Raw genomic sequence first — 27,441 nt, 5'->3', positions numbered from 1 at the left:
AGGACCATTACTGACAAAGCCTCCCCAGGGACTCTTTAGAGCAGGTAATTGGAGGCCATGATTGCAGGTAGGCAAAGGCTCTGTGCAGGCAGCTGTAATGCTGAGCAAACCCTTTGGTTTCTTCTGTGAAGCAGAAAGGCCAAACCCTGACCCCCAGGCCCTGGGAAGGCAGATCCTGTCCCTCCCGCATGGCTCAGGGCTCCTCCTGGGGGCAGTGGGGTGTGAGGGTGAGCAATGCCAAGTGTAGGAAAACTGTACACCACCTCCCGGCCTCCCCAGGCAGGGCTGAGGAGAAACAAAGGCCAGAGCCTCAAAACAACTTTTGCCTGGTAGGCCTCGGTGCCAGAGGCAGCTGCCAGAGCCAAGAGGACAAAGACCTCGGTCCTGTTGGGCCTTTCAGCCTTGCTAGAGCCCTTGGCCATCTCTGCTGCAGGCTGTCCTACGCTGTCCCATGCCTGCACCTCTTTCCCTTCAGGCTCTTGACATCCATCTTGCCTTCCCACCTAGCTCTCAGCCCAGCATTTCTATAGCTTCACTGATGGCTCTCCACCCTTGCTGGCTTTCCCTTGAAACACAAAGCCATGGGCTGGTCCAGACTCCCTCTGGGTCACCTCTTGCACTACAAGGCTACCCTTTCAGTGACATTTCTTTTTCCTCACATCTAGTCTGAACCTTCCAAGCTGCACTTTGTGGAGGCTTCCTTCTCTTCCCACTACCAGGAAAAGCTCCATCACCTCTGAGGCCACCCTTCAAGCAGCTGCACGCTACTACTATAGTGCCCTGAGCCTCCACTTCACCAGGAGAAAGAAGTCCAGGTCCTTCAGCCTCTCCACACAGGCCCCATCCCCCATCCTGGCAGATGTCCCTTGGGGCCGCTCCAGGTCTCCCACTCTTCCAGACGAGGGAACCCACACTCGGACACACTACTCCAGATGTGGCCACACCAGTGCTGAGTGAAGGGGGACGATAACACCCTGGTCTGGGTGGCCACAGTCCTCCTAATGCAGCCCTGTATGCAGCTGGCCTTAGTCACTGTTGGTAGTGTTTGCTCTATCAAATGGCATTTGAAATGATACCTCACAGAGTCTGCGTGCCTTTCTTACAGGGGACGTGACAAACCAGGACCTCCAGGTGCAAAACAACAACCAAGTCACGTGCCTGCTGCTGCCTACCAGGTTCTCAGGCAGAAGTGATGTCCTAGTCAACAGCCCAGCCCTGTGTCTGCTGATGGCCAATGACCCAAAGAGACCGGAGATTCCAGTGTCCTCACACTCCCCTTCATGGCCATGTGCCTCCTACTGGCCTATGAGCTTCTCAGACATCACTGATGTCATCATAATAGCCCAACCCATCAGCCGCCTTCTGGCCTACCAACTGACCAGACAAAAGTAACCTCACCATGATCTTCCAAGCCACGTGCCCGCTGCTGGCCTTTCAGCTTCTCCAGCGGACACAACCAAGCCATGTACCTGCTGCTGTCCCCTCAGGTGCTCAGGTGGAAGGGATGTGACAACCCCTACCCAAGCCCTCTTCCTGCATGGGCCTACCAGGTACTTAGAGAAAATGATTCCCACAGTCAGCTTGCCAGCCACGTGCCTTCTGCTGGCCTCCTAGGGACACTGGCAAATGGGAGCCTAAAAGTACGTGTCCCCGCCATGAGGCAAGGGCTGAGCTATCAGCTACTGCAGAAAGAAGTGACCTCCCAGTCCCGTTCCCAGCCATGTTCCTGCTGCCGCCCTACCAACTCCAGAGACAGAAGTGACCTCACAGCCACCTTCACAGCCTTGTGCCTCCTGCTGACCCATGAGATCCTGAAGCACAGCGGACCTCACCATAGCATTCCCACCCATCTCCTCCTTGTGGCCTATGAGCTGATCAGATACAGGTCACCTCACATTCCTCTTCCAGTGCCGTGCGACTGTTCTGGGACCTCGCGATCGCTGCCCTGTTCAAGGGGCCAAACAGAGGAAGTTAGGGTTAGGAGGGGTTGAAGGTGAGGGGGCTGGAGCACAGGAATGAGGGCTTTGGGGCTTAGGTGTTCAGGTTAGGGCTTCGAGATCAGAGCTCACCTTTCAGTGCTGGGGATTGGGCAAAGGCTTAGGGAGCGGCCTTGCTGTTCTTCTGTTCACCTAGAAATTTAGAAGACATCAGAGCAACTACCTTCGCTGCTTCTACTGCAAAGCTGTTCTTGAGAACAGGAAATCCTCTTCCGACTTGAGCGTGTGCTTTTTTAGCAGTTAGTTCCCTGTAAGCAGAAGAGAACTGGAGCTGGTCAGCCCAGCACTGCCTCAAATGACCCAGGCTGGGCAGTCCATCCTGAGCTGCCACAGCAGGGCTTCAGGGCCCGCAGGTCCCGTTGCCTCATCAGAGCACAGGGACACATTCTACATGGGAATCTGAGAATAAAGGACTCGGCAGCCCCTTTGCATGGGAAAGAGGGGTGACAGGGTGAGATGCTCGCGGGCAGAGGTGGTTGGGGGGTAACCCGGAGGGCAGGAGCAGCAGGAGGAACGCGAGCCTGCTGCTCTACCTGCCATGGCAGTTGGGCAGTGTGGGGTTGGTTTGGGGCAAACAGCATTCTGAGGGGTCCGTCCCCATGGCGATCATTCCGCCAGCACCTGCTTCAGCCAGCCTTGCAATGCTTTGATTTTTCATACCACAACAACTTCCCACCTCCATGATTTTCCATCCTGCTGATGAGTTCCTGCCCTCAGTGTTGGTTTCCCAGCCCCACGATGGTTCCCCGTCCCAGTGACGATTTCCCATCCCAATGGTGGTTTGCTATCCCAATGGTCTCCCATCCCAAGCATGATGTTTTGGGGGAGGCAAATTTCCTGTCCAAGGGGAAGGGATGGGGCCAGCACCAGTGGCCCTGTGATGCCAACACATGTGTGCTGTCCCATCCTGCCCTGGTGGTGGGGATGGGGGTTTGGGGCACTTTTGGGTTGTTTTTGTCCTCCCCTCTGTGCCCTGGGGGGCAACTGCCGCTCCCAGCTGTGGTGGAACCGGTGCCAGCATTGGTACCGTGTGGCCATGATGGGGAGCTGTCATGAAAATTTGGCAAGTGGGCTATCCTGACTAAGGAGAGAAGCTGGGACGCAGGGTATAGCATTACAAGAGGAATTCTTGCATTCGTGCGCATGAGCCGTCCCATTCAAACTGCGGCACCACAAATGCGGTTTTACACATGCTTCTTATGCTTTTCAAGCATTCAGGTCCAATGCACTTTGACCAATCTCTGCTTAACACACACACAGGCTGCTGTTCTGCAAAGCAACTCTAATTCTGTGGCGTCATCATCCATCTGCTTCTTTGTTGATCTTGACGTCCCTGGAGTTGGTCTGGCTGCAGATCCTGATCTCTGATGGCAGATAAGGGGAGGGTTTCACAGAGGTGTCGGAGGGGCTGGGATGCTGGCGTGAGCTGGGTCATCCAGGGGCATCCTTTCTTCTTCAGGGTGGGGGCTGTCCTTCTCCTCCTTGCAGTGAGCTGGGGGCCTTTAGTCCTGCTGACTGAACCATGACTGTGCAGTATACAACGTCAACTAGATGTGTATCTGTCTATCTTCAGGAACTCGATCCAATTTCATACTCTCATGACTAATTGCTGCAATAGTTAGGGCAAGAGATTTTCCTAGAAGAGCCCCTGGGGTGTCCCTTTGTGGGGGTCCCCGGGAGGTACTTGTGGGGGTTGCTCGTAGATGGTTGGGAGATGCAGGTACTGGGAGCGATGGTAGCAGTGTGGCGTGGGGATGCTGTTCCTGAGGACACCGGTTTTAGCCTGCGGTGGGGATGCCGACGGTGGGGCTGTCAGGAGCAGGACAGGGCAGAGATACCAGGGGTGTTGGTACCAGGCCGGGGTGGGGATGCTGCTTCCAGGGCACCACCGCAAGGTGGTGCCGCCTTTCATAGGGGTGGCCGCCTTTCACCAGGGAACAAAATGGAGGGACAAGGAGCACTAGTTCAGAGCTGGCCTGTGGCTGTATCTTGAGGGGAAGATGAAATTCATTGGAAATGAACCTGTAAGAGACCAGGTGCTTTGTCCACAAGTCTCACAGACACAGTCCTGTACCTGGGAAGAGTGGAGAAGAAACCCTCAGCAACCCCAATGTGGCAGCCAAAGCTGGCAACAGGCACGCTTACAGCCCTGGGCAGGTTTTTCTTCATCCAGCTGGTGCAGCTCAGGGAGGAGGTGGGAGCTTTGCTGGCAGATGAGCAGCCCTTCGTCAGCAGTGCATGGGGAAGCCTGGGGGCTGCTGGCTGTGGGAGGTGCCCGGGCCGTGGCAGCTGTGTGGTCTCGAGGGGACACGCCCGCGTGCGCGCCCATGTCACAAAGGGGCAGTGATGCAGCACCCACCCGGCGCTTGTGACCTCACCTGGCCAGGGCTTGAAATGCTGAAGAGCAGGCCAGCGAAAGCTAGTTGGGCTGAGCTGGCCTTCGGGATAACTCAGCTCCTTCCATTGCTACTTGCGTGCCCACTTTTTTCCAACCATTTATCGTTTCCTGCCCACTTCTCCTCAACTTCCATCCTCGTTCAAAGGTAATTATGATTTGACTTTCAGGACACAGCATAGGGTAGGTAGATAGAGGAGAAAAGTATAGGCTGGTGTGTGCCTTCCGCGCTCTAGGCTGAGCTATTACACCTTTCTAGGCTGGCCAGATATGGGCTATGGGTAGAGTTCCTCTTTGCTAATTCTTATATTTCTTTGCCATATCCCAGGAGAGGTAAGTAGGGGGGTGGCAGTGTAGTCTGAGGCGTTGGGCTCAGCATGGAATGACAAGAAGCCCACCCTGACTGATGGGGTAGGAAGGGAGACAGAAAAGGAGGACGGCAAAAGCAGCCGTTGAAGTAGCGGCCGAAAGCCGGTCACTGCTGTGTACAAGGTGGGAAAGTGTGGGCTGGAGAGCCAGAGGGCTCTGCTGCTAACGCTGGCCACAGGTAAGCAGCAGGTCCCCTTTAGAGAAGGTGACACGCAATGCAGTGTGTCAAAAGGGCCTTGGTAATTGCTGTCAATTGGAGTCCTGTGACAGGGACAGCAGGGCCATCAGCCTGCAGCTCTGCAGCACTTACAAGTACCACTGAAACACTTCTGATGGCAGACGTTGATCTATGGGTTTCGTTTGGAATTTTTTTCAATCATTTTCTTGAACTACGGTTATTTCTTTGCAATCAGGTGACAGGCCTGGTGCTGATCTCTTTCTGGAGCGCGTCCTGACATCCTTTGTCATCCCAAGCTTTCCGCTCTGTTCCTGAGAGGAGCGATGGCCGCAATGGGGAATGACTCCTGTGAGTAAGGGCTTCACCATTGGACTTTGTGAATGCCCAAAGGCGACGGACGTGGCTGCTGCTCCATCCCTGACTGTGGATGTGCTGACAACCTAGAGTGAATTCTGGGGCGTTTCCTGGTAGCAGCCAGGCTCACCCAGGTGTTTTTGATTAGACACAGGAAAATGAGTTTTGTCCCTCCTCTGCCACGATGTACAAGACTCTGAAAGATGACATTGCTCGTACTGACATCAGTAGGGTTACCTTCTGGGCTAGGGACTTGCTTGTTTTCATGAAGTCACTATCAGAAAAAGGGAAGACTTGACCTGATAATCCAATTCAAGGCTCTAGAGGGAAAGGAAGGTAGCCCGAAGCACAGAAATCAGAGTGTGGCTTTCTTGGAGTTTTGGCAAAGGAAGCAGGGCAACAGACTCTTTTCCAAAACTGCTTCTTGACCAGTCATTGTCAATGGCAGTGTTAGGCTTCCCCCAGTGTTTCTGTGTTGGAGGTTAGAGCTGCTTGTCCTGGGGGCTCCTGTACAGAGCTTGACTTTTAAACGATGCTTTTGTGCAACAACGTCATCTCCTCTCTTTTCAAATGTCATTTCCCTGCAGCCATTGCCGAGGGAATGGCTCTGCCACAAAGGATCCTCTTTCCCCCGGAGAAGCTTTGCATGGATTGGCAGCAAAGACAGAGAGCTGGAGCAGGACTCCACAACCTGGGCAATACGTGCTACCTCAACTCCGTCCTGCAGTGCCTGACGTACACACCCCCTCTCGCCAACTACCTGCTCTCTCGGGAGCACAGCCGCTCGTGTCAGTACTTTTATCAACAGCTCCTTGCAAATCTGGTGGGCTTTTCCCAAGGATTCCCAGCATCTGGAATTTGATTGAGGAGAAAACCAGCCCTCCTCTCTCAATCCCCCGAGTTGGTGTTCTTTGAACACTCAAGCCTAGAAGCCCCTTGTCCTATCTCGGTGTATTCATCTTCAGAGAGGCACCTCTTTCTAGCCCCCGCTCTCGGTCCCCATTCCTGCAAGTTAAACTCTCTTTGCTTCTTGCACAGAAAACTTTTGTCAGTTCAGCATCCCTCTGAAGAAAGTTTTCTATGCACTACAATGTCCCAGTGGGCCATTGGCACCTTGGGAGAAGAGGAGCGGGGGCTGTTCTTGTAACTTCAGGATCTCCATTAGGTTTCCCACCGCTCTGGAGATCTTGCTAACCCGAGACGCTTCCCTCCCTCCCTTCCTCTTCAGGTCGCCAGCAAGGCTTCTGCATGATGTGCAGAATGGAAGCACATGTTAACAAGGTCCTGCATTCCTCAGCCAGTGCCATCCAGCCTTGGAGTGTTGTCAATGTCCTCACACGTGAGTCATTTCAGGTGCTTTTACAGGTTTCCTTCCCTTCCTGTGGGGGACAACTCCTAACTTCTTCTTTCTTAGGAATAGGAGAACATTTCCAGCATGGCATGCAGGAAGACGCCCACGAGTTCTTACGCTGCACTGTCGATGCCATGCAGAGAGCTTGTCTGAGTGGAAGCAACGAGTAAGCACAAGCAAATTCCCTTTTCAATGCTCCTGAGGCCTTTGGACTCCTTGGTGTACTCCCATCAAGGAAACCCTACCGCCAGGGTTTTCAGACAAAGCAAAACTCCTGGAGGAGATCACTCTCTGCCCTACTTCTGAGCTCCCTGCCTTACCCTTTCTTTCCAGCTTGGATGTCTCTTCTCAAGCAACTACCATCGTCCACCAAATATTTGGGGGCATGCTGAGATCCAGAGGTACTTTTCCATGACTATCGCTCTGCTTGGAATTGTCTGTGTCCTTCTGTCTGCCTGTGATAAACAGCTGATCGTGTGACTGGCGTAGCAGGTATGGAGGCCGTAAACCGGCACAGTCAGTCGACTTCCCCTGTCGCTGAGCATTTTGATTTGCCTTCCAGTCACGTGCTTGAGCTGCAAAGCCGTTTCCGATTCCTACGAGGCCTTCCTGGATCTTCCTTTGGATATAAATGTAAGAGGGTTTGTAAGACATCCCAAGGCCCCCGTAGCTTTCCAGAATAAACGCAGGTGGTGTAAAACCATATACTGCAAAGCCAAGAGAAGAGAGCTTGGTGGTGGGTGGGGAGTGGAATGGACTGTGTCCTTCTGGGGAGGCCATGGCAGTGGTCTCCCTGTAGGTGCTGGCTTTAAGCGGGACAAGCACACATTATCCTCCCTGCACCCTTGATGGACTCTCCTCCTTCTTCCCTTTGCCCTCCCTCAACACCCCTCTGGCTCCCAGGCTGATGGGTTGTGTTGTTTTCATTCTGATGACCCTGCGCCCCATCAGTAGCTGAACTGAGTGGTGCCACAGAGAGGTCGCTTTGATAGCCCTGGGCATTCCTGGGAAATGAGGAAATGTTCAGCATAATACCCTCTTTCTGCCTCCTTCTGGACACTGCTTGTGGGTTCACAGTGGGTCTCCTCAGCCTCAGCTACCTGCGCCTTCTTGGCAGCTCTTAGCCAAGTGTTTGGGCGAGGGCGTTTCCCCGAGCTCAGTGCTCTCCTTTCTCCCTCCTCCAGGCAGCCTCCTCTGTCACCGCAGCTCTGGAGGACTTTGTGAAACCCGAGCAGCTGGATGGGGAAAACTGCTTTAAATGTAGCAAGTAAGATGATTACTAACGCCATATTAATGCTAGATCCTTCCTGAAGGTGCTGCATGTCATCGTGCAGAAGTCCTCTTTTCATGGAGGTTTAATGCCCAGTAATGGGCAGCAGCTGTTGTTTAATCTGGCACTTATGGTTCTGAATAGCCTTAAAACAGCGTCAGGATGTGTGAGACAGGAAAGCTTGTCTTGCCTTCTGGCGGGGAAAAAGGGTGCCCTTCAGCATCTGGCTCTGTGCTTGCTTTCAAGGTGTGACAAGATGGTTGCCGCCTCCAAGAGGTTTACAATCCATCGCGTGCCCAAGGTTCTCACCGTGTGTCTGAAAAGGTTTGAACATCTCACCGGCAGGAAGATCAGCAAGGTGTGTACGCAATTGGAGTGCAACTTTCTCTTCCTGGAGCGGGAGGTGTCCCAAAGCAGTAGGCTCTTTCACAAGCCGTTCATGTTGGGTTCTTCGTGTTCCCTTCTGGGGAGACGAGAGTTCCCGTGGGAAGACAAGCATGGACTCTGCTCCGACGGAGCTGCTTTGGCCAAGAACAGTTTCCTGCCACCCAAACCATGACATGTTGAAGGCTCGTCCATGTACTAGCTCAGGATCATTTCTGAGCCCTCTTGGTCTCTCTGTAGGTGGTGGAGTATCCCGAGTACTTGGATCTTTGGCCATACACATCTCGGACAGCAGGAGAACCGCTCCTCTACGCCTTATATGCTGTCCTGGTACATAGCGGTGGCAGCTGTCATGCAGGACACTATTTCTGCTACACCAAGGTCAAGAGCAACTTCCTTCCTAGCAGGGGAAAAAATGTGTGCTGGGGAAGGCAACCTTTCACAGCAGTGTTACTGGCAGCCAAGGTTCTGGGGGAGAAGGTCTCCTTACCGGCTGCGTTGGAGTTGTTTTGGCGTGCTCTTGGTTCGGTAGTTTTCTGCCTGTGTTATCACTGAGAAACCAGGCAGTTCCTCTCCAGCTATCGATGCCTTTCTTTGCAGGCCAGCGATGGACTGTGGTACAAGATGAACGATGCGTCTGTGGAGGGTTCTGACATCAACACAGTTCTCAGGCAGCAAGCCTATCTACTGTTTTATGTCAGGTAATAACCAGTGCTAAAATGTGTTTCGAATACGTTTCCTTCTCCTGGCTTTGCTCTTTTTCTTCTCATCCTCCTGAGTGTTTCTCTTTTGGTCCTAGGAGACAGTTCCTACCTGCATCATTCAGTGCTGTCAAGTCTGAACTACCTCACCTCTGTCCTTACTTTTCCTTGCCGGGCTTTCGGCTCCTGCCCTGCTGTAAAGTGCTCCTTGTCTGCTCTCTGAAGCTGGCTAATGTAGAGAAGAGTACTTAAAGGGGGCCTCCAGGAAAGATGGGGAGGGACTCTTTATCAGGGAGTGTAGTGACAGGACGAGGGGTAAGGGTTTTAAACTGAACGAGGGAAGATGTAAATTAGGTATTAGGGAGAAATTCTTTACGGTGAGGGTGGTGAGACACTGGAAGAGGTTGCCCAGAGAAGCTGTGGATGCCCCCTCCCTGGAAGTGTTCAAGGCCAGCTTGGATGGGACTTGGAGCAACCTGATGGAGTGGAAGGTATCCCTGCCCATGGCAGGGGACTTGCAACTAGATGATCTTTAAGGTCCCTTCCAACCCCAACCATTCTGTGATTCTGTGATTCTATGAAATGGAGGCCGTAGGGGGGATAAAGACAAGGACTTGCTCTGACAGGTGTAGACCTGGTGGGAAGACCCCAATCGAATTTCTCATTTCTAGTCTCGCTTATATCTTCTCTCTGTTGTGGAAACCGCTCCAAGAAAATGACTGAACCCCAGAGGAGGCTGCAAGAACAGACCTAAATGGAGATCACTCTTTGTTTCTCCAGGTGCACTGATTTGAAAACTGGAGAAAGGGCTTCTTCCTCACCAGCACCATCATATGCCCGTCCCTTCCTCAGTCAGTGGGGGGCCGACAGCAAACAGGCGTGCTCTGTGGGACCACAGGGTCTGCCTCGTCGGACTAAGGTAACTCTGGGGAGGTGGGTCAGGGCAGCAGGTGGACAGTGGATTTCTTTCTGGGATCTTGGCATTGCTCTCTTTTCCCTCCCACACTGCAGCTTTCTTCACAGCCCCAACACTGCTCCCTCTCAAAGCATCCCACTTGTCTGCCTTTGGCCCTTCTGCCTTTGCAGCCCTCCAGGAGAGCCTTTGGGAGGCCCTTAGCTGTCCCCTCCCACAGCTTCTGGGCTTGCCTCACTCTTCTGCTCCTTTCAGGATGAAAGGGCAGGACCTTTTCACAGCTCTCTTTGCAGGACGTGGCGCTGGGCATGGAGGACTCTGCAGAGGACAGCAGCTCCTCTGCAACAGCCAGCAAGAGCCAGCTCACCTGGGCAGCTGCACGGGAGGCATCTGCAGGCTGGACGGGCTTCATCTGGCCAGGCAGGCTCAACATTGCCTCCTACATTGGCTCCTGCTTGCATCGCTTCTTCTGTGGCTGCATAAGGCTGGTGTCCGGAAGGAAATCTGCGTGCCCGCTCTGCTCTCAACCACGTGAGCGTGTGCTGCACACCGTGCGAGAAGACAGCAACAAAGAGGAGCATGGATTCAGCCCTTCTTCCCGCTGCCAGAAGAGTGGTGCCAAGGAGAGGGCCCGGAGCAGATCCCCGCAGTGGGGACAAGATCTCCGCAGCTGGTGCGTGGACACCACCGACTATGACCACTCAGCAGGGAGGAGGAGGAGGACAACCGGTCCTCCAAGGTGTGACTGCACTCCCAGGGATGACACAGCTGCAGGGCCCTCCAACGGCAGCTCCCAGTCGGCTCCTGCACCCAGTGCTGCTCGGGAGCAAACCCTGCCAGTGCAGAGAGAGCAGAGCAGATCCCTGCAGCAGGGCTATGATCTCCACAGCCAGTTTGTGGAGATCACGGACTATGACAGCTCAGAAAGGGGGAGGAGGAGGTGGAGAACAAGTCCTCCATGTCGTGACCAAGCCCCAAGGGATGACACAGCTCCAGGGCCCTCCAACACCAGCTCCAAGTGGGCTCCCGCATGCAGGGCTGCTCGGGACCAAACCCTGCTGAGGCAGAGAGAGCGGAGCAGATCCCCACAGCGGGGCTATGATGTCTGCAGCCAGTTTGTGGACACCACAGATTATGATGCCTCAGCAGGGAGAAGGAGGAGGAGGGTTTCAGTGCCCCAGAGAAGCATGCCAGACAAAGACTCGGGGCGCTGCGGCGGTGACGGGGACAGATTGTGACCCTGGCTGAAGAAGGAGCACAGCATCTTTCTTCTGCTGTGCCAGAGAAGAGGAGCAGCAGAAGAAAAAGGAGGAAGAGAAAACGAGGAAGCACCAAAACTGCCCCCAGCAGGGACCAAGCTGCACAAAAGGCACCAGCAGCCCACCCTGTCCCCCCTCCCAGTGCTGCCTCTGGCCAGGAAGAGCTCAGAGAGACCTTCCAGAGACTCGGACACCTCTGCCGGCTAGCCCGCCTGCCCACAGGTCCCTCGAGGAAGAGCTTTAAGCCCTGGTCAGCTCTTGGGATCGCCTTGCAAAAACAACACTCACTCGGTACCCACAGTCAGAAAAGCCAAAGCCAGAATTAAAAACATTCGTTGGCCTTGCATATGTAATTCCTGGGGTGTTTTCTTCTCTGTAGGTTTTGGGGCAATTGGAGGAAATGCCCAGTGTGGGAGGTTTATGTCTTGGGACGAAAGCGAGTGGGACTGAAACGGGCTGAACGGCCGGGCCCTGAGGGTGCTGCTCAGTGGCACCAAGCCTAGTGCAAGGCCAGTAACCAGGGGTGTCTCGCAGGGGTCAAGACTGGGTCTGATCCTGTTTATCATCTTCCTTAATTAATGTTCTGGAGGATGGGGCAGAGTGCACCCTCGGCAAGCTGACTGATGACAGCAGTCTGGGAGCAGCGGCACTTAGGCCAGGGGGTCGTGCTGCTGTCCCGAGGGACCTGGGCAGGCTGCAGAGACGGGCTGACAGAGACCTCATGCCCAGACCAGAAAGGGGACGTGCAAAGGGTGCTGTGCGGGTGACGAGCAGCGGCACAGGCTGCCCAGGGAGACTGTGGAGTCTCCATCCCTGGCGATGTTCCACGGCCCTCTGGACATGGTCAAGGAGAAGCGGCTGCAGGAGGCCCTGCTTGAGCAGGGGGGTTGGACCCGGTGACTTTGTCCTCCAGCTGACCTCCCGGCTGCCCGCTCAGCAGCCGAAACCAGTTCCCACCAGTGCAGCCCTGGCTGAGGACAGCCCTAGTGAGAGCAGCACAAACCCCTTTCCCTTTTCCCAGCCTCCCTGGCTGCCGGCTGCAGCCAAGGCAGAGGCCGGGCAGGGGAGGGCTCATCCTGCCAGCGCTGCTGATGGCGGCAGAGGAGAGAGCGGCCTGGTCCTGCTGAGCGCAGGGTCGCTCTCCCGCCTGGGCTGCCCCTCGGCCCAGCGCTGCATCTCAGGACCAAGGGTCTGTATGGTGGTTGGTGTTGCTTTCAGGAAGGGTTGTTCCCCCACCCCATCCTCCCTTCCCCCTCCCTGCCCCGGCCAATATTCGCTGGAACCGTGCTGGCAGAAGGCCCCGGTTCCTGTTAAGGTCAGTTACAGGGAATAATTTAAAGGCAATTTGATGAGGCTGACAATTCCAGATAGACAGGAGCTTTAAATGGGCAGTTGCCTGCCGGTGACCTTTCATATGCCTTTCTTCCTAGGTTCATTCATTTCACTCCCACCAAAACCAAAGCCCCGGCTTACACATGGAAAGGGGCAAAACCCGCCGTGGCAGACAGCTGCTCTCCAGGTCCTCATTGCTGTCTGGAGCCGTCCGTGACCAGGAACGGGCAGTGTGTGCCTCCAGTGTATCCCATCTCTGGATGTGCCAGGGCAAACACCAAGCTCACAGCTGGCCCAAGTGAGTAACAGTTCTCCAGCCGTTCGTTCAGACAAGACAAACAGCCTTTCTTTTTTGCCCTGTGTCAGTGCAGTACAAAACAATCAGCTCCTCGGACTGAGGAGCCTCGGACTGAGGCAAAGGAGGCATTAAGTACCTCAGCCTTTTCCTCGGCCTTTGGCCCTGTTTCCCCTTGCCTCCAATAAAGGATGGAGATTCTCCCTAGCCCTCCTTTTGTGGGTAATGCATTTCTCGAAACATCTTTTATTGTCTTTGAGGGCAGCAGCCAGATTCAGTTCCAGCTGGGCAGTCTCCTTCTCCCTCCCCTGCAGGAGCCCCACCCTCCGGAAGGGAGATGTGGGGGCGGGGCGTTCCAGGGGGAGGGGTGAAACCATGGGGGCGTGGCTGCGTTGGGGAGGCCGGGCTGTGAGGTCACAGACCCCCGCTGTGCCTCTCCGTGATGTGCTCTGCTGTGCCGCGGGCACCGCTCTGGCAGTGCCAGCAGCAGCGGCAGCAGCAGCAGCAACACATGGTGCAGGCGTGGGGGGCTGTGGCCCCCACCCGCCTCCTTCTTCTCCTTCTCCTGGTGGCCCTGCAAGCCCGGGATGCTCAGGCTCCTCCGTGGCGAGCGCGGGGTTTAGGTAGGCAGGCAGGCAAGGGACGGCACCCAGCCCTGGGCAGCTTGGAGCGGAGCCCACCACACCCCGGGGTGGCAGCAGGGCCAGGGTTGTAGTGGGGCAGGGCCGGGAGAGCAGCGGGGCTGGGCTGAGACGGGTGAGCTGTGGCCAGCTCCTCGGGCAAGCGGGAGGCAGACGCCCTGCAGGGAGGCACAGGGGCCGTGGCCGCTGCAGGGGGCTTTTGCAGGTGAACGGTGGTGCCAGGAGTGGTGCCTGGCCCTGCCGTACAGCTCTGGCCCTGCCGTGCAGGCTGGGGGAAGGCTGCCCGAGCAGGGCGTTGCAGGGCCAGCTCTCGTGATGGTTGCAGGGGCAACAGACCACAGGAGCACTTCTCTCCCAGGCTGCTCACAGCTGTGCCTGCGGCCGTGGCTCTGCCGCTCCCCAGCTGGGTCCCAGCTTTCAGCCTCGGAGACATCTGTCCTCAGGAGATGTCCGCTCAGGAAGACGGGAGCATTCCTGCTCTAGCCCTGCAGTGCTCTCCTTGGGCAAACACAGGTCCCCGACACACAGCCCCAGCCCGCAGCCCAAGGGAACAGACAGGGCAGCACTCGTGCAGACTCTCACTGGCCAGCGGGCTCTTCTCCACGAAACGTGCGAATGATCATTTTTTTCCTCCAGTGCTTTCATGTGGGCTTCTTTTGTGCACAGCAGAGATCTCCCAGTAAGAAATCCCCGAGGGGCCGTATGTGTGTCCACCTGGTCCTTGAGGGGAGTTGCACACGGCCTGGAAACGGCATTTTGCAAGCTGCCAGGTGCCAGCCAACAGGTCACCCAGGCCCCTCGGCAGCTTTGGAAATCTCCACCCACGTCTGGGTGCCACGTCATTCGCTGGCTTCCCTCCAGTCACTGCAGGTCACTGGGAAAGAAGTAGCTCACAACATCTAATGGAAACGTGCTTGATTACAGCTGTGCCTGTAGGCGACGGCCACCAGACTTCTCAGCCTGACCTTGTCCGGGAGCCTCAGGGCGATCCCACAGGTATGTCACGTGAATGCACGAGCATTTAGGGTTTCATATTCTGTTCCTATGAAATTTTACTTAATAATATGTCAGCCGATGCTCAGACATGCAGAAGAGCAGAGAGGGAATGGGTCGGGCTGAGTGATGTCCCCTGGGGCACTCTGCCTTGGGAAGCTGTCTTTGCCAGACTCTGCGAGCCTGCGCTGCTTCAGGTGCCTGCTGCAAAGCCAGCGGGCTTGTTGGGGTTGAGTTTAGAGCTGGTGGGAGCTCCAGGGAGTCCTTTCTCCTGACAGCTCCATGCACGGGTGGTTTTGGATCAGCATGGTCCAGGCACCCAGGAACTGTCTGCACGATGCTCCTGAGTGGAAGGGAGAGAGGAGTGCCATGGAGCAATCCCGCGTTTGAACTGCATTCCCTGCCATTCAGCTCTGAGGAAGTCTACTGAAATATTTCACGGGAGCTGCTCTCTTCTGTTTGTTTCCAGAGGTGGCGGGGGGCGATGGATATCCAGCTTCCTGGCTGGGTGCCTGGGCTGAGGCGCAGGGAGGTCGCATGGGTACGTCATGGCTTTTTATTGCCTTTGAGAGCTGCCAGCTCAAAGCCCAAATGTGTGCGGGTGTGAGAATATAGACCTGCACTGTGTGTGCCGTGACATTCCGTGATCCCCGTGTATGTTCTGCTATTCAGTTATGGTGGTGCGTATCACAGTGTATGATGGAAACGTGTCATGGGTGTTTGGTTGCAGATGTGGCTCCAGCTCCTCGGCTGAATCCTGCGCTGGAGCTCAGCTGGCATCCCAGGGGTGAGTAGTCAGTCTTGGCTGACTTCACAGGCTAAGCACTCGTTTTCAGTATTTTAGTAGAGGGAAATTTAACTGGATCCTTTCTGTTAAGGTCCTCAAAGAGCAAAGTATAAAGCCAGCCTAGGGCAATCTTCCCAGCAGTCATCAGAAGTCCTAAAGGAAATCCTGGGACAACTGGAGAAAGCGGCACATGGTGGGTGTATATCACTCTTAACCAGGAGGCTTGGGAAGCTGAGGTTGTAGACACCTGTATGGACAAGCCATAGGCAGCACAAGCAGCAAGGGCTCGATGAGAGCCTCGCTGCACTGACACTCGATTGCACACCTCGCAGGTGCTGGTGAGCTGCAGAGACAGTGCAGATTCTCTGCTGCCAGTTGTGGTTCCAGCTGAGTGCCAGGCACAGCTGCTGCCCCAGTTATCCCATCGCTGGCCAGAGCTGTTCTGGGCAGACGCTGGTATCCAGCTGGCAGGAACTGGTGGTGCTCACACCTTGCTGCCAGTGGCCGGAGGGGAGAGAGCCCTTGGGCGGCAGAGAGGATGCGCAGGCAGCTTGGGGTCGCTGAGACCGGCAGACTTTGCCGGGGCTGCAGGCATGCCCTGGCCAGGGTCGGAGCAGCCCCGACTTCACCGCCTGGTCCAGCCCCGTTGTTGTCCTTGATGTTTGAGGACTGTGTGTGACAGCTCGTGGTCAGGGACAGGTGAAAGCTGGACACCCAGCTTGAGGCCGGACAGCTACCTTGAAGGCAGCTGAAATGAAAGGCTGTGAATTTTAGCTCTCTGTGTGTAGTTGTGTTTTAGATACCTTGGTTGTGGCTTTCCTCTTGTTTTGGGGGGCTGTGGGCTCTTCACTGCCACTTGTGAAAGTGCCCAGAACATGGTTGCAAGAGCTTGGGGTTCATTCCACTGCGTGGGGCTGTTACCCTTAGTGTGTGATGAGGTTGGCATGATGGGACGTGCTGCTCCGAAGGGCTCTTTCCCCAGCTGAGTTGGCTGCAGCGTCCTCCTGTCCTCTCTGAAGGAAGTAATTTACCGTCACCTTGCAGTTTGCCCAAAATGAACTGAGTGGAATGCGAACAGGAAGATGACGTGCAATCTCCCAGTCTCTCAGCAGGTCAGGTTTTCCCATCTACTGGTAAACTGGAAAGTGTCCAGGGCTTAAATTTTTTCCGTGAATGACACATTGTTTGGACCAGTGATGAGGTGCACCCCCAAACACCCAGGCTTTGTTTCTGAGTGTAATTAATGTATTTTGCCTCCTGAAGATACCGTGTTCCTGAGGAGGAACGGTTACTTCTACTTAAAGTGACCCCCTTTCTTTCTAAAGAGATGGACCATGAGACCGTGGAGAAGGAGGCGCTTGAGGAAGGAGGCAGTCCCTCATTGCCAGTCTCTGATGGAAAAACGGGGGCAATTCAACCAACCGGCGTGCCAGGTAATTGCTGCCCCTGGGTCATCCAGTGTCAGATCTCAAAATCCCTGGGTGTCTGCAGGCTCTTCCCCTGCTGCCGGCTACTGCACATGGTGTCAGCAGCCAAACTATGAGTACAGAGCAAGTGTTCTGAAGGGAGCCAGGAGCGGCTCTCTGAGGATGACTGTCGTGTCGGGGGTGTGGAGGTTCTTGCCAGCAGTGTGCCAGAGCGACACCGGTAACCCTCTGTGGATGTGGTGAAGTGCTCGCCTCCCACCGCACCCCTTTCCCAGGAATTTCAGAACCCTGCCATTTTGGGAAGGAGGCCATCTGAACCACGTTCAGTAGACGATGGGAAATGTGACTCTTGATCGAATGGACCTCCCTCAGTACCCGCATCGCAGAGCTTGCCGTGCGTCCCTAGAGGCCCTAGGCCCAAGAGAGGGGGATCCCTGCTGTGAGCTGAGGGGCAAAGGGATTCACTGGCAGATGAGGCACAGGTTTAGAGGGCACCTCTGCCTGCAAGTGGTGCCATGGTGGAGAAAAGGCAAAGGGGGAGAGCAATGTTGAGGTGTCTCGTGAGAGGGCCTGAGTCCGTCCCCTCGGGGTGTGGGTGCTGGGCTGGGGAGGGAGAGCTGGGGGTGGCACTCCCTGATGCAGGGATGGAGAAAGAGAGGCTGCAGAGTGCATTGGTTTTCAATGGCTTTGGGAGTTTCCTTTGTTTCTACTGAAACATTGCAGGCCCAGGATGTTCACTCCTTCAGAGATGCTAACAAAGTGAGAGAGACCATTTCCTGGCAATGTCAGCCCTCCTGTGAGAGTGCCAGTCGTGCGCAGGACACCCTAACGTGCAGAATTGTTCCTCCAGGTGTGGATGGCAGGAGAAGCTCAAATGCTGTGGATCCCAATGATTTCCAGAAATACTGCATAGAAGGCGCCGTGGCAGTCTTGGGCTCGGTGCTGTTTGGGATGGCATTGTGTGGTGTGATCTGTCTGTGGGGGAAGAGAAAAGGGTGAGTTGTTGGGAGGTTTTTTTGCCAAACTTCTGTAGGAGATGGCTGCTATTGGTCATGAAGCATTTCAAGTATTCTGGAGTGCCGAGTTCCTTATTGGCTAGACTCGGCTGAGGTTTCTGCTGTAAGCTGCTTTAACTGGCCTCTCAATTCATGGGCATTCTTTTCTGAAACCCCTTCTTACTGTGGCAAGTGTGGGTTACAAGTGACCCTGCCTCGACAAGAGCAGACCCAGGGAGAGACGTAGGCAGAGCAAGGTCAGAAAGTAAAAACAACAAGGGATGACATTGGCATAGAAAGTGAGAACTGCAATAGTCACATCTCCCTACCAGTGAACCCCGCAGCAGAAATCACTCTGTTAGGTGATGCCGTAAATCCCTTTTGTCTGTGCAGGGGTACGTATCCCTTTGGATAGGTCTTGTGAAGAGAGGATGGAGAGCACCTCAGCGAACAGCGAGCCGAGGCTGTCCCCTTGCCTGGTCAGGGATGGGCATGGAGGCGAGCGCTGGTGCCTGCCAGGCACGCTGAGAAAGGCGACCAGGAGGCTCTCCTGGCCCTGCAGTGCCATGCCCGGCTTTGGTCCCCTCGGCCTGCCGGGGTCAGGTCTCCTTCCCGGCACATGCAGAGCAGGCAGGTCAGGATGGTCAGGGCCGAGAGGAGACGAGCCATGGGCAGGCGAGCAGAGCCCCAGCCGAGGGGTGCGGGGCGCCCCATTTTCTGCACAAAGCTCTCCGTGCCCACAGCTCCCACGTGCAGCCAGGTGCCCAAACCCCACAGGGTGCCCAGCGCTGCTCCGCACCCTGGCACCCACGTGGCACCGCAGCTGCGGCGGGGCCTCAGCAGCCTCCTCTCTTCACAGGCGCCTCTCTGCAGCTTCGTGAGCCCGGCCTGACACCAGCAGCCACCCCACACGCCCAGACAGCTGTCCCACATGCCCCAGGACCCCTGAGAGTCAGACCCGATGCCAGCAGCCACCTTCTGTGCCTGGAGATCCAGCCCACCTGCCACGGAGCACCAAGGATCCAGCCCTCGCCAGCCCATACAGTGTGTGTCCTGATAAAAGGCTATTGTTAGTAAAAGACAGGTTTGGACCCTATAAATGAGGCTTGGGACTCTAAAAATGAGGCTTTGGGCCTTCAAAAGCAGAACTGGGGTCTTAAAAATGACGTTCTGCGACCTTTAAATGCATCCTTGAACCTTAAGAGCGAGGCTTGGAAATATTGCAAATGAGGGTGTGGAACCTGAAAATGAGGCTTTGGGCCTTGAAGAGGAGGCTTTCAATCTTAGAATCAAAGGTTTGTACTCTAAAAAGGAAGCTTTGGGCCCTAAAAATGAGGCTGTGAGCCCTAAAAGAGGGGTTTGGACTCTAAAAATGAGGGTTTGGACACTCCAGATGTGGCTTGGGCCCTCAAAACGACTGGCTGGATCCTCAAAATGCCACCTTGGAGCCTGAAATTGAGGCTTTAGAAACTCAAAATGAGGCTTTAGAGTCTAACAAGGAGACTTTGCAATCTGAAACAGAGGCTTTGGACCACTAACATGAAGCTTTGAAGTCCAAAATGATGCTTTGGAAGCAAAACTAAGCCTTTAGAAAGTAAAAATGAGGCCTTGGACACTCTAAATGTAGCTTTGGACCCTGAAAAGAGGCTTGGTGCCCTGAAAGTGAGAGTTTAAACCCTAAAAATGAAACTGTGGGCCCCCAAAAAGGCTATGGGTAATAAAAAACAGGTTTGGAACAAAAAAATGAGGATTTTGGCCCTCAGAAGGACTCTTTGGGCACTGAAAAGGATGGGCTAGATGCTACAAATTACACTTGTGACCGTGAAAACGAGGGAAACCTATTGGTTCCTCTCTGGCCCCAGGAACTGAAGCTTTGGTCCTGAATATAGGGTTTGGGCACCCCAGTGAAGGCTTTGAGCTGTCAAAGGGGGCTTTGGAGCCTAGAAATGAGAGTTTGGAGCCTCCAAAGGAGGATTTGGGCCTTCAAAGTGGGGCTTGGGAAATGAAATGGAGGTTTTGAACCCTGAAATCAGGTTTGGTGCCCTAAAATGATGCTTTGGTACCACAACCTAAGGCTTTGCACCCTACAAATGGGTCTTTGGAGGCTCAAAATGAGGCTTGGGACATGAAACAAATGAGGCTTTGTAGCCTAAATGAGGAGTTTGGACCCTCAAATGAGGCTTTGGGCCCACCAAATGAGCATTTGGACTGTCAAAATGAGGCTTTGGTCCGTCCAAATTGCAGACTGGATCCTAAAGCTGAGGCTATGGTTCCTGAAAGGGAGGCTCTGGTCCCAGAAAAGGAGGCTTTAGAAGCTAAAACTGAGAGTTGGAGCCCAAAAATGAGCCTTTGGGCTCCTTAAGAAATCACTATAAAGAAGGCTTTGGAGTCTGGGAATGAGGCTTTGGACCTTCAAAGTCAGAACTGGGGACTTAAAAATGATGCTCTGGGCCCTTGAAATGAGTCCTTGAATCTTAAAAGTGAGGCTTGGAAATGGTAAATGAGGTTGAGGACCCTGCAAATGAGGGTTTGGACCATCAAAAGGAGGCTTTCAAGCCTGGAATCAAAGCTTTGTACTCTAAAAATGAAGCTCTGAGCCCTAAAACAGGGGGTTGGCCCTAAAAATGAGGGTTTGCAAACTCAAGATGCGACTTGGGCCCTCAATACAACAGGCTGCATTGTAAAACTGAGCCTTTGGAGCCTGAAATGGAGGCTTTAAATACTGAAAGTGCAGCTTTGGAGTCTAAAAAGGAGATTTGCAAACTGAAAGGGAGCCTTTGGACCATGAATGTGAAGCTTTGGTGCCTAAAAAAGAGACTTTGTAGCCTAAAATGAGCCTTTGATCCCTAAAAGTGAGGCTTTGGATTCTAAGGTGAAAATCTGAATCTTAAAAATGAGGCTTTGGGCCTTGCAGCGAGCATTTGGACCATAAAAGGAGGGGTTGGATCCTGAAAAGGAGGCTTTGGGCCCTGAAAAGGAGACTTTGGGCTCTGCCATCAGTTTTGGACCTTAAAACTGTCCCTGCTCATGAAGTTCAGGGCAGTTTATAGAGTTATTCATCTGAATGATTCGAGTCCTGTGCCATAAGGAGAACTCCATCTCTCTCTCCTCCTTCTGCTGTGTTTACGAGATCTCCACTGACGTGGAGATATTGGCCGTTGCCTCATGTTCAGCCCCACGTTGCCTGACAGCATTCAGGGAATCTGCTGACTTTCATGTTCAAATCCAGGCCCACGGAGCTCCATGAGGTGCCAGGGCTTGCAGGGACAGCACAGGACCTCCAGGAAAGCAATTCCCATTCAGGGCAGGTGCATTACAGCCACCCCAGACGTCATCGCAGAGAGTGGAATTTGGTGCCTGTGTGCGACACACTAATGCCGTCAGTCAGAGGCATCGGCCATCAGGTGCCATCAGAGAGGCAAGCTCTGTCCCTTCTCTACCCAACAGCTGCAGGCATTGCGTGAACTCAAAGCACATCCCACTGGGGTCTTCACTCGCTCCCTTGATGATACAGTCAAGGAACAGACCAATCATTTTCACAGTGTGCCTGGGGACATCTTGTCTTCAAGGACGACGTCCTACAAGCACAGCAACGGTCCTTATCAAAACTGAATTGAAACTTGAAAGGGAATTCAAAGGCACCAAGATGAGCTGCTGGTACTTCAGGAAGAGCTGAAGAAGGCACAGAGATATACTGTGGGACCAGTGCTGAATTTAGAAAGAGTAAGGGTAGGTAGGTCTGAGGTAGTCTATGTCCTCTTTGCCTCAGTTACCACCAGCGAGGTCTCCCAGGCCTTTGTGCTTTGAGGCAGGGCTCAGGGCGGGAAAAACCAGCGGTGGCTGGGGATGCAGCCAGGGCTCACTTGAGCAAACTACACCCTTCCCAGGCCATGGGGCTGGAGGGGCTGCGTCCAAGGGTGCTGAGAGAGGTTTTCACCAGCAGGGGCTGGTCTGTTATGATCCCGGTAAGAAAGGCACTCAGACTCTGGGAGGTATTGAAAGGGTTAAAAACCACAAGAGCAAGAAGGATGTTGTAAATACCTTAGTCCCTTCATTAGATCAGAAGACACCCTGGTGTCATTTAAGGATGTTGTGAATACCTTACGGTTTGATGTGATTTAGGGAGTAGCTAGAAGAACAGTTCTAAGATAAGGGGGGCTCCGGGATAATCTCGCTGCAGACAACTCGGCCTTGGGAGAACGGATGCACGGAACCATGAAGGTAGGAAGAAAGAGAAGAATGGCAACAACAGTCTTCAAGGACAACGTCTACGTGATCCTAGGACTGAGTTTGCGCAGAAGCAAGGGTCGATCAGCGAGCAGAGTGAAGAAGACTACGAGCCTTCATCGGAAGACCCCAAAGACCACTTGAAGACCACCCCGAGAGATGACTGCGCATGCGAATCGGATATTTGCATATGCTCATAAGTTCCTGGAAATCTCATGTTTATGTAAATGAATTCCCAGAAATCCTATGAATATGTATGATTGTATTGGATATATTCTCTAAAACTTCCTTACCTCGTTGGAGCACTTGTGGTGGAGAATCCCCAGTGCTGCCCAGCGCTGCAAGAAAGGATACCTGCTTAATAGTGACTTTGTTGCTCTTGAGTTTCATTTCAGGGACTCTCTGGATACTCCGTTTCTCCCTTGGGGAGATTCGGACGGTGAGGAGAAACATCCGTGAATTTTTGTATCAAAACTCTCTACAGAAATCAGAAGCACCACTTAGGACTGGCTTTGGTTAAGATGGCAATTTTATTGTTTCGATCGGACACGTCAACATTTCCTGGTGATGCTGCAAACGTGGCTTACTTGTGAGTCCTCCTCTCCAGAGTTCTCTCTGGATTTCTCTTTCTCCTTCACTTTCTTGCGTTCTTTCTCTTTCAATTTTGGATCACCAGAATGCGCGCTTCTGTCTTTTGCCGCCTTCTTTCGGGCACACTTTCACCCGCCTCTGCACAGGACTGTTTCCTCTTCCTGCGCGTTCGTTTTCCATTTGCCTGGCAGGAGCCTGCAGACTCTGGGGGAACTGGCGCTGGTGGGAGCGCACGTTGTTCAAGTGAGTATTTCCCCGGCTGCTGATCACCTACCGCACCAGGATGCGAGTCTGCTCTGGGGCCGCTCAAGCCGCGCACACCTTCCCCTCCTGCGCTTTTGCCATCACCAGGGCTGTTTCTCTCCCTGTGGGAAGAGCCGCGCAGGTTCCCCCTGCCACGCGCCAGCTGACGGTGAGCGCGCTGCTGCGTTTCCGCGCAGCAAGTGTGCCTCCGCCTGGGAGGCGGACAGTCTGGCTGGCTTCTGTTCGGCTTCTCCCCCTCCTCAGCGTCAGAGCGCGCTCTCTTCCTGCCGCAGTGCTGAGGGGGAGTTCCTGCAGAGTCCCACGGTTTTCTCTTCCCTCGCACCCTCTGCACATTTTCTCCACCTTCTTGATTTCTCCGTCCCCCGATGCCTCCAGGAAAGGGACTCTTCAGCACTTGACCCAGCTTGGCCTCGGAAGTGCTCTTTGTCTCTTGGCATTCATCGCCTGCTCCAGGGGTCAAAGGATGGTGCCTGGAGAAACAACAGGGATCTTAGGCTAGGGTTGTTGCTGCAGCCTCCTCGTGGCTTCAGTCTCCCCCTGTCACGTTCCGGCAGCACTTGATATGACACGCAGAAGACTGAACCAGCACTAGAAACTGGAAATTAGGTCATGCGCTTCCAGCCATGCCTGTCCCTTTCAGAGCAGTGACTCATCTTTAGACCCTCTCGCACCTCCATTTTGCCTCGTTTCGCAGCTAGCCAGTCTCAGGGAGCAGACAGGTAGCAATTTACACAAGCGCAGCTGTTTAATGCCAGACAAGGAGAGAGAAGAAAGGACCTGGCGAACTGCGGAACAGAGAACTCAGCTGGACAAAGAGGCATTCTCTGCTAGGACAGAAAGCAAAACCCACCGAAGGAGAACAGCAACAAGAAGATCAGGAACGGGAGAGGGAGTGTATTCTGAGCACCCTTTCACACTTGATAGTACCTGGCATAGAAGAGTAAATAGGCACGCTGGCAGAGTACCGTCTTGATGTCACAAAGACGTACGGAGGCATCATTCATCTCGTACCAACGTCCATCGCTGGCCTGCAAAGAAAGGCAAGGCTATCTTCAGATGAACTGCAGGGGTTTTAAAACAAAAACACAGACTGGACACCGCTGAAGGACACAATACCCCAATGCACATCACCAAGTTGACTTTTACCTTTACGAAGCAGTAATAATGTCCTGTCTGACAGCTGGAACCTTCATGTACCAGGACGGCATACAAGGAATAGAGGAGCGGTTCTCCAGGGGCTTGAGACATGTATGCGCCAAGGTCCAAATATTCCGGGTACTGCACAACCTAAGGAGAGACCAAGAAGACTCAGAAACTACCTTGAGAGTCTTTAGGAAGCAGCCTGAGAAAACCTTGTCACCAAACACAGGCTACAAGTATAGAAATCGATCTTCTTGGCCCATCCAAAGCAGGTGCTGCCATTTCATCATGGAAGTGGCAGAAAACTGTTTGCAGCCAAACCAGCTCTTTAGGAGCACAGGAGGTGCTTATCTTCACATTGGGACTTTCCTCTTACCGCAAGGGAAAGAGCAAGGCGCAGCTATTGCATTGATTTTTTCTTAGACAGCTGCACTCACTCGATAGCCATCAGGCCAGTAGACAGTAACAACTTCCAAAAAAGGATTCTCCTTTCGGAGAGGCCTCCTTCCAAGCAGACAAAGTTGCAGTGCACTTGTGGCCATACCTTGCTAATCTTTCTGCCAGAGAAAGCGTCGAATCTCTTCAAGCACACTGTCAGGATATTGGAGGAACGATGTATTGTAAGGCTCTTGGACGCAGTGGCCAGCTGTTCACACCTGGAGAACAAGCACAGACCCAGCTGTTGCAACCTGTCTTCTCCCCGCTGCGCCCGCCATCCATGTAGGGTTGAGTTCAGGCTTGTTTTGCCCAACTATCATATGCCCGCTTGCACTTCAGACCCCTGAAGTCCATATGCTCTCCCTGAAGGCAGCTTTGGGCTAGGGCGGCTCCCTTTGGAGAGCAGCAGTCTGGAGTCTTGACAGTACAAGAACTAGGCATGACGCTGTTGAGAGAGCCAGCGGGGGCTGCTGCTGCTCCGAGGACTGAGGTCTCCTGGACAGAGACGCAAGCATCCAAAAAGCCTTGGAAACAAAACTGTTGATGGCTTTCTTGAGGAAGCTGCTGTTGCCAAATCACTGTCCAGGGCTGCCGCCTTGCTTCGGCTCACCACTGCATATGGGACATGTCTTTTCCCTTCTGGCCATAGGGCTAGTTCAGTGGGCAACTTCATAGCTAGGAAGCTTGACCACCTCCAGGGCAGACAATGCCAGCAATAAAATTCTCATCCAAGCTTTCCAAGTATTCAGGCAGAAGGGGAAAGAAATATCCATCTTAGAAACAAATGCATTCTTTTCCAAGTTCTGGATGATTCGCGTGGATTAGTTGTATGGGGAAGAAAAAAAAAAAAGAAAAAAAAGCCAAGCTGTCTCATGACTGGGTTTCTCAATTCAGTCCAAACACAACTAGTGCTCCCAGACATGCAATACCCTAACCCAGTATCTGCTAGGAAGGTGGCACTGGCCAAAATCTTACTTGCTACATTTATAGCCATTTCCACCATCCAGCTGCTCAGGTTTGACAAAGTCTTCCAGAGCTCCAGTGACAGATGAGGTTGCCTGGATGAGGAAGAAAGGAGAGCACTAAGTTCCTGGAAACTCAAAAACCCCAGGAAATAGCTACCCGCGTGGTACCAGCGTTATCCCAATAAACAGCTACCCCTGGGCGGTAGCAGAGTTCCTGTGGTAGGCGTGGTTCAAAATAGCAAAAGCAATCAAACCCATCCCTCCAGCATCAATCAGACGCGTAGTGAGGGAGTCCCAAGCAGGGTGGTGTGACAGTGTCACGATGGCTGTCCATACCTTCCTTACTCTTTGCCCAGCTGACACCCAGCCCAGAGAGACCATTTGCAGGGCTTCCGCAGAAGGAGCACACAAGCCCAGTTCCCTTCCCATCCACCCCCAAGCTCTTGCCTGGTACCAGCCCACAGCTGGAAGCCAACAGAGTTTACTGGAGATAAACTAGGCCCCCCACAGGGGCCCTGAAACAGTTGGCACCACCATTTCAAAACATCTCACCTTGATATCCAAAGCAATATCAAGGAATGTCTCGTAGGTGTCGGAAACGGCTTTGCAGCTCAAGCACGTTACTGCAAAAGAAGCAAAGAGAAATGCTTCTCAGGTAGGGAAGGAGAGTAACTGCCCATTTCAAGGACCAACACCTACGCCTTTAGACGCACCGGACCTCCTGCCGCATGCTAGGAGCTGTTTACCACAAAGAGAGGAAGAGCCACGCGTCATTCTAAGGACGGAAATATTTTTAAAAAGTACCTCTGGATCTTAGAAAGCCTCCAAAGACCTGATGAATGAGCGTGCTAGCTTGAGAAGTTGTGTCCCAGCTGGAAAGAAATGGTAATCGGAGCTCAGAAGGTGGAAGGCAGAGAGTGAGCTCTTCCACGAGTTTTCCTTGTTAGGAAAGGGCCGGACAGAGGTTTTCAGTGGCGGTTGTAAAGCAAGGAGTCAAAAGGGCTAGAGAACGTTTCAACGGTCATGTGCTTCTGCTTACTCGCTGCTTCTGCTCAAGCAAGCCCTCTGCATGGCATCCACGGTGTAGTAGAAGAATTCATGCGCGTCTTCCTGGGTGCCAAGCTGGAAATGGTCTCCTATTCCTGAGAAAGAAGAAGGTTTTCCCATTGATCTCAGAGAAAAAGGAAACGCGACTTACCCTTCTGAAAGCTCTCCTCCTTAACATGAACCCGGCAAAAGCAGTTGGACGCGGGCTTTGTCAGAAATCCAAACTACCTCCAAATGAAACCGTCTGAAATGACTCACGTGGAAGCTCATTGATCACAGGCGTAGGCTCGATGGCACTGCCCGAGCAAGACAGGACCTCCTCGATGTGCACTTCCATGGTACACATCATGCAGAAGCCTTGCTTCGCACCTAAAGAGGGAGGGAAAGAAGGACGGAAGGGAGGAAGCAAGCAAGCGAGCCTCTCGGTCAGCTAAAATATACACAGCTATGGAAAAGCTTCAAGGAAAAAACCACCAAACCACCCCACGTTTAAGTTCCAGGTGCAATCTCCACTCTCCCTTCTACATCCGCTTCTCCTCAGATGCCAGTGGCTCAACAGCCCTGTGGCGGTTTACTGCACAGAGTTGTAGAGAAGAAATAGGCATGCCTTCCGAAGGCACTTCATTAAGCACGGGAAGCAAGAAATGATCTTCCCTGGGAGTAGGAGCGCAGCACGTGAAACCAAACTAACGCGCTGCCTACGCTATGCTGAGCCCGCTCTGAAGGCAATATTGGAAGGCAGCTTCTAGAGGAAAAGGAAGAGCTGTCTTCCCAGAGTCCCTGTTGTTCTTTCATCCTTCAGAGCCGCCCAAGAGATGTAAAAGAAGGTGTAGCAAGGACTCACAGGACTGGCTGTGCTCACGAGAGAGCAAGTAGTTGGCCAGCGGCGGGGTGTACGTCAAACACTGCAGGACAGAGTTGAGGAAGCAGGTATTGCCCAGGTTGAAGAGGCCGCCTCCGACACTGCGTCTTTGCTGCCAGGCCATGCAAATCTTCTGCGGAGGAAACACGTCCCTTCCCGGCACAGCCATTCCGACACTCATGCCTGCAAGGAAGTCAGCTTTTAAAGGAGATCCTCCTGGTTTGGTTTCACAAAGCCCTAGACCGCTCTCCCTAGACTTGTCCCTC

The 27,441-nt window shown here is 53.6% G+C and overlaps 1 protein-coding gene across 1 annotated transcript; it reads right to left on the bottom strand.

Moving 5' to 3' along the window:
* Nucleotides 1-23,634: 23,634 nt before the first annotated feature.
* On the bottom strand, nt 23,635-27,344 carry LOC148050637 (ubiquitin carboxyl-terminal hydrolase 42-like). The gene is made up of 6 exons (XM_087741144.1): nt 27,158-27,344; nt 26,572-26,682; nt 26,306-26,408; nt 24,408-24,519; nt 23,870-24,010; nt 23,635-23,751 (listed from the first exon to the last, which is right to left on the bottom strand). Exons 1-6 carry the CDS (start codon nt 27,342-27,344, stop codon nt 23,635-23,637), a joined length of 771 nt encoding a protein of 256 aa, XP_087597270.1.
* Nucleotides 27,345-27,441: the final 97 nt, after the last annotated feature.

The sequence above is a fragment of the Nipponia nippon genome, unplaced genomic scaffold (assembly GCF_047370975.1).
Source record: "Nipponia nippon isolate SJK-2023a ecotype South Korea unplaced genomic scaffold, ASM4737097v1 scaffold_78, whole genome shotgun sequence".
Classification (NCBI taxonomy): domain Eukaryota; kingdom Metazoa; phylum Chordata; class Aves; order Pelecaniformes; family Threskiornithidae; genus Nipponia; species Nipponia nippon.
The sequence above is the reverse complement of the archived record's forward strand: the minus strand, read 5'-3'. Positions and strand labels throughout refer to the sequence as shown.

Coding starts and splice junctions, on each gene's coding strand:
- LOC148050637 (XM_087741144.1), bottom strand. CDS start 27,344: ATGGCTGTGCCGGGAAGGGACGTGTTTCCTCCGCAGAAGATTTGCATG. Junction 26,409..26,571: donor TGTGATCAATGAGCTTCCAC/GTGAGTCATTTC, acceptor CTTCTTTCTCAG/GAATAGGAGACCATTTCCAG. Junction 24,520..26,305: donor TGCTTGAGCAGAAGCAGCGA/GTAAGCAGAAGC, acceptor CTTGTTCTCCAG/GTGTGAACAGCTGGCCACTG.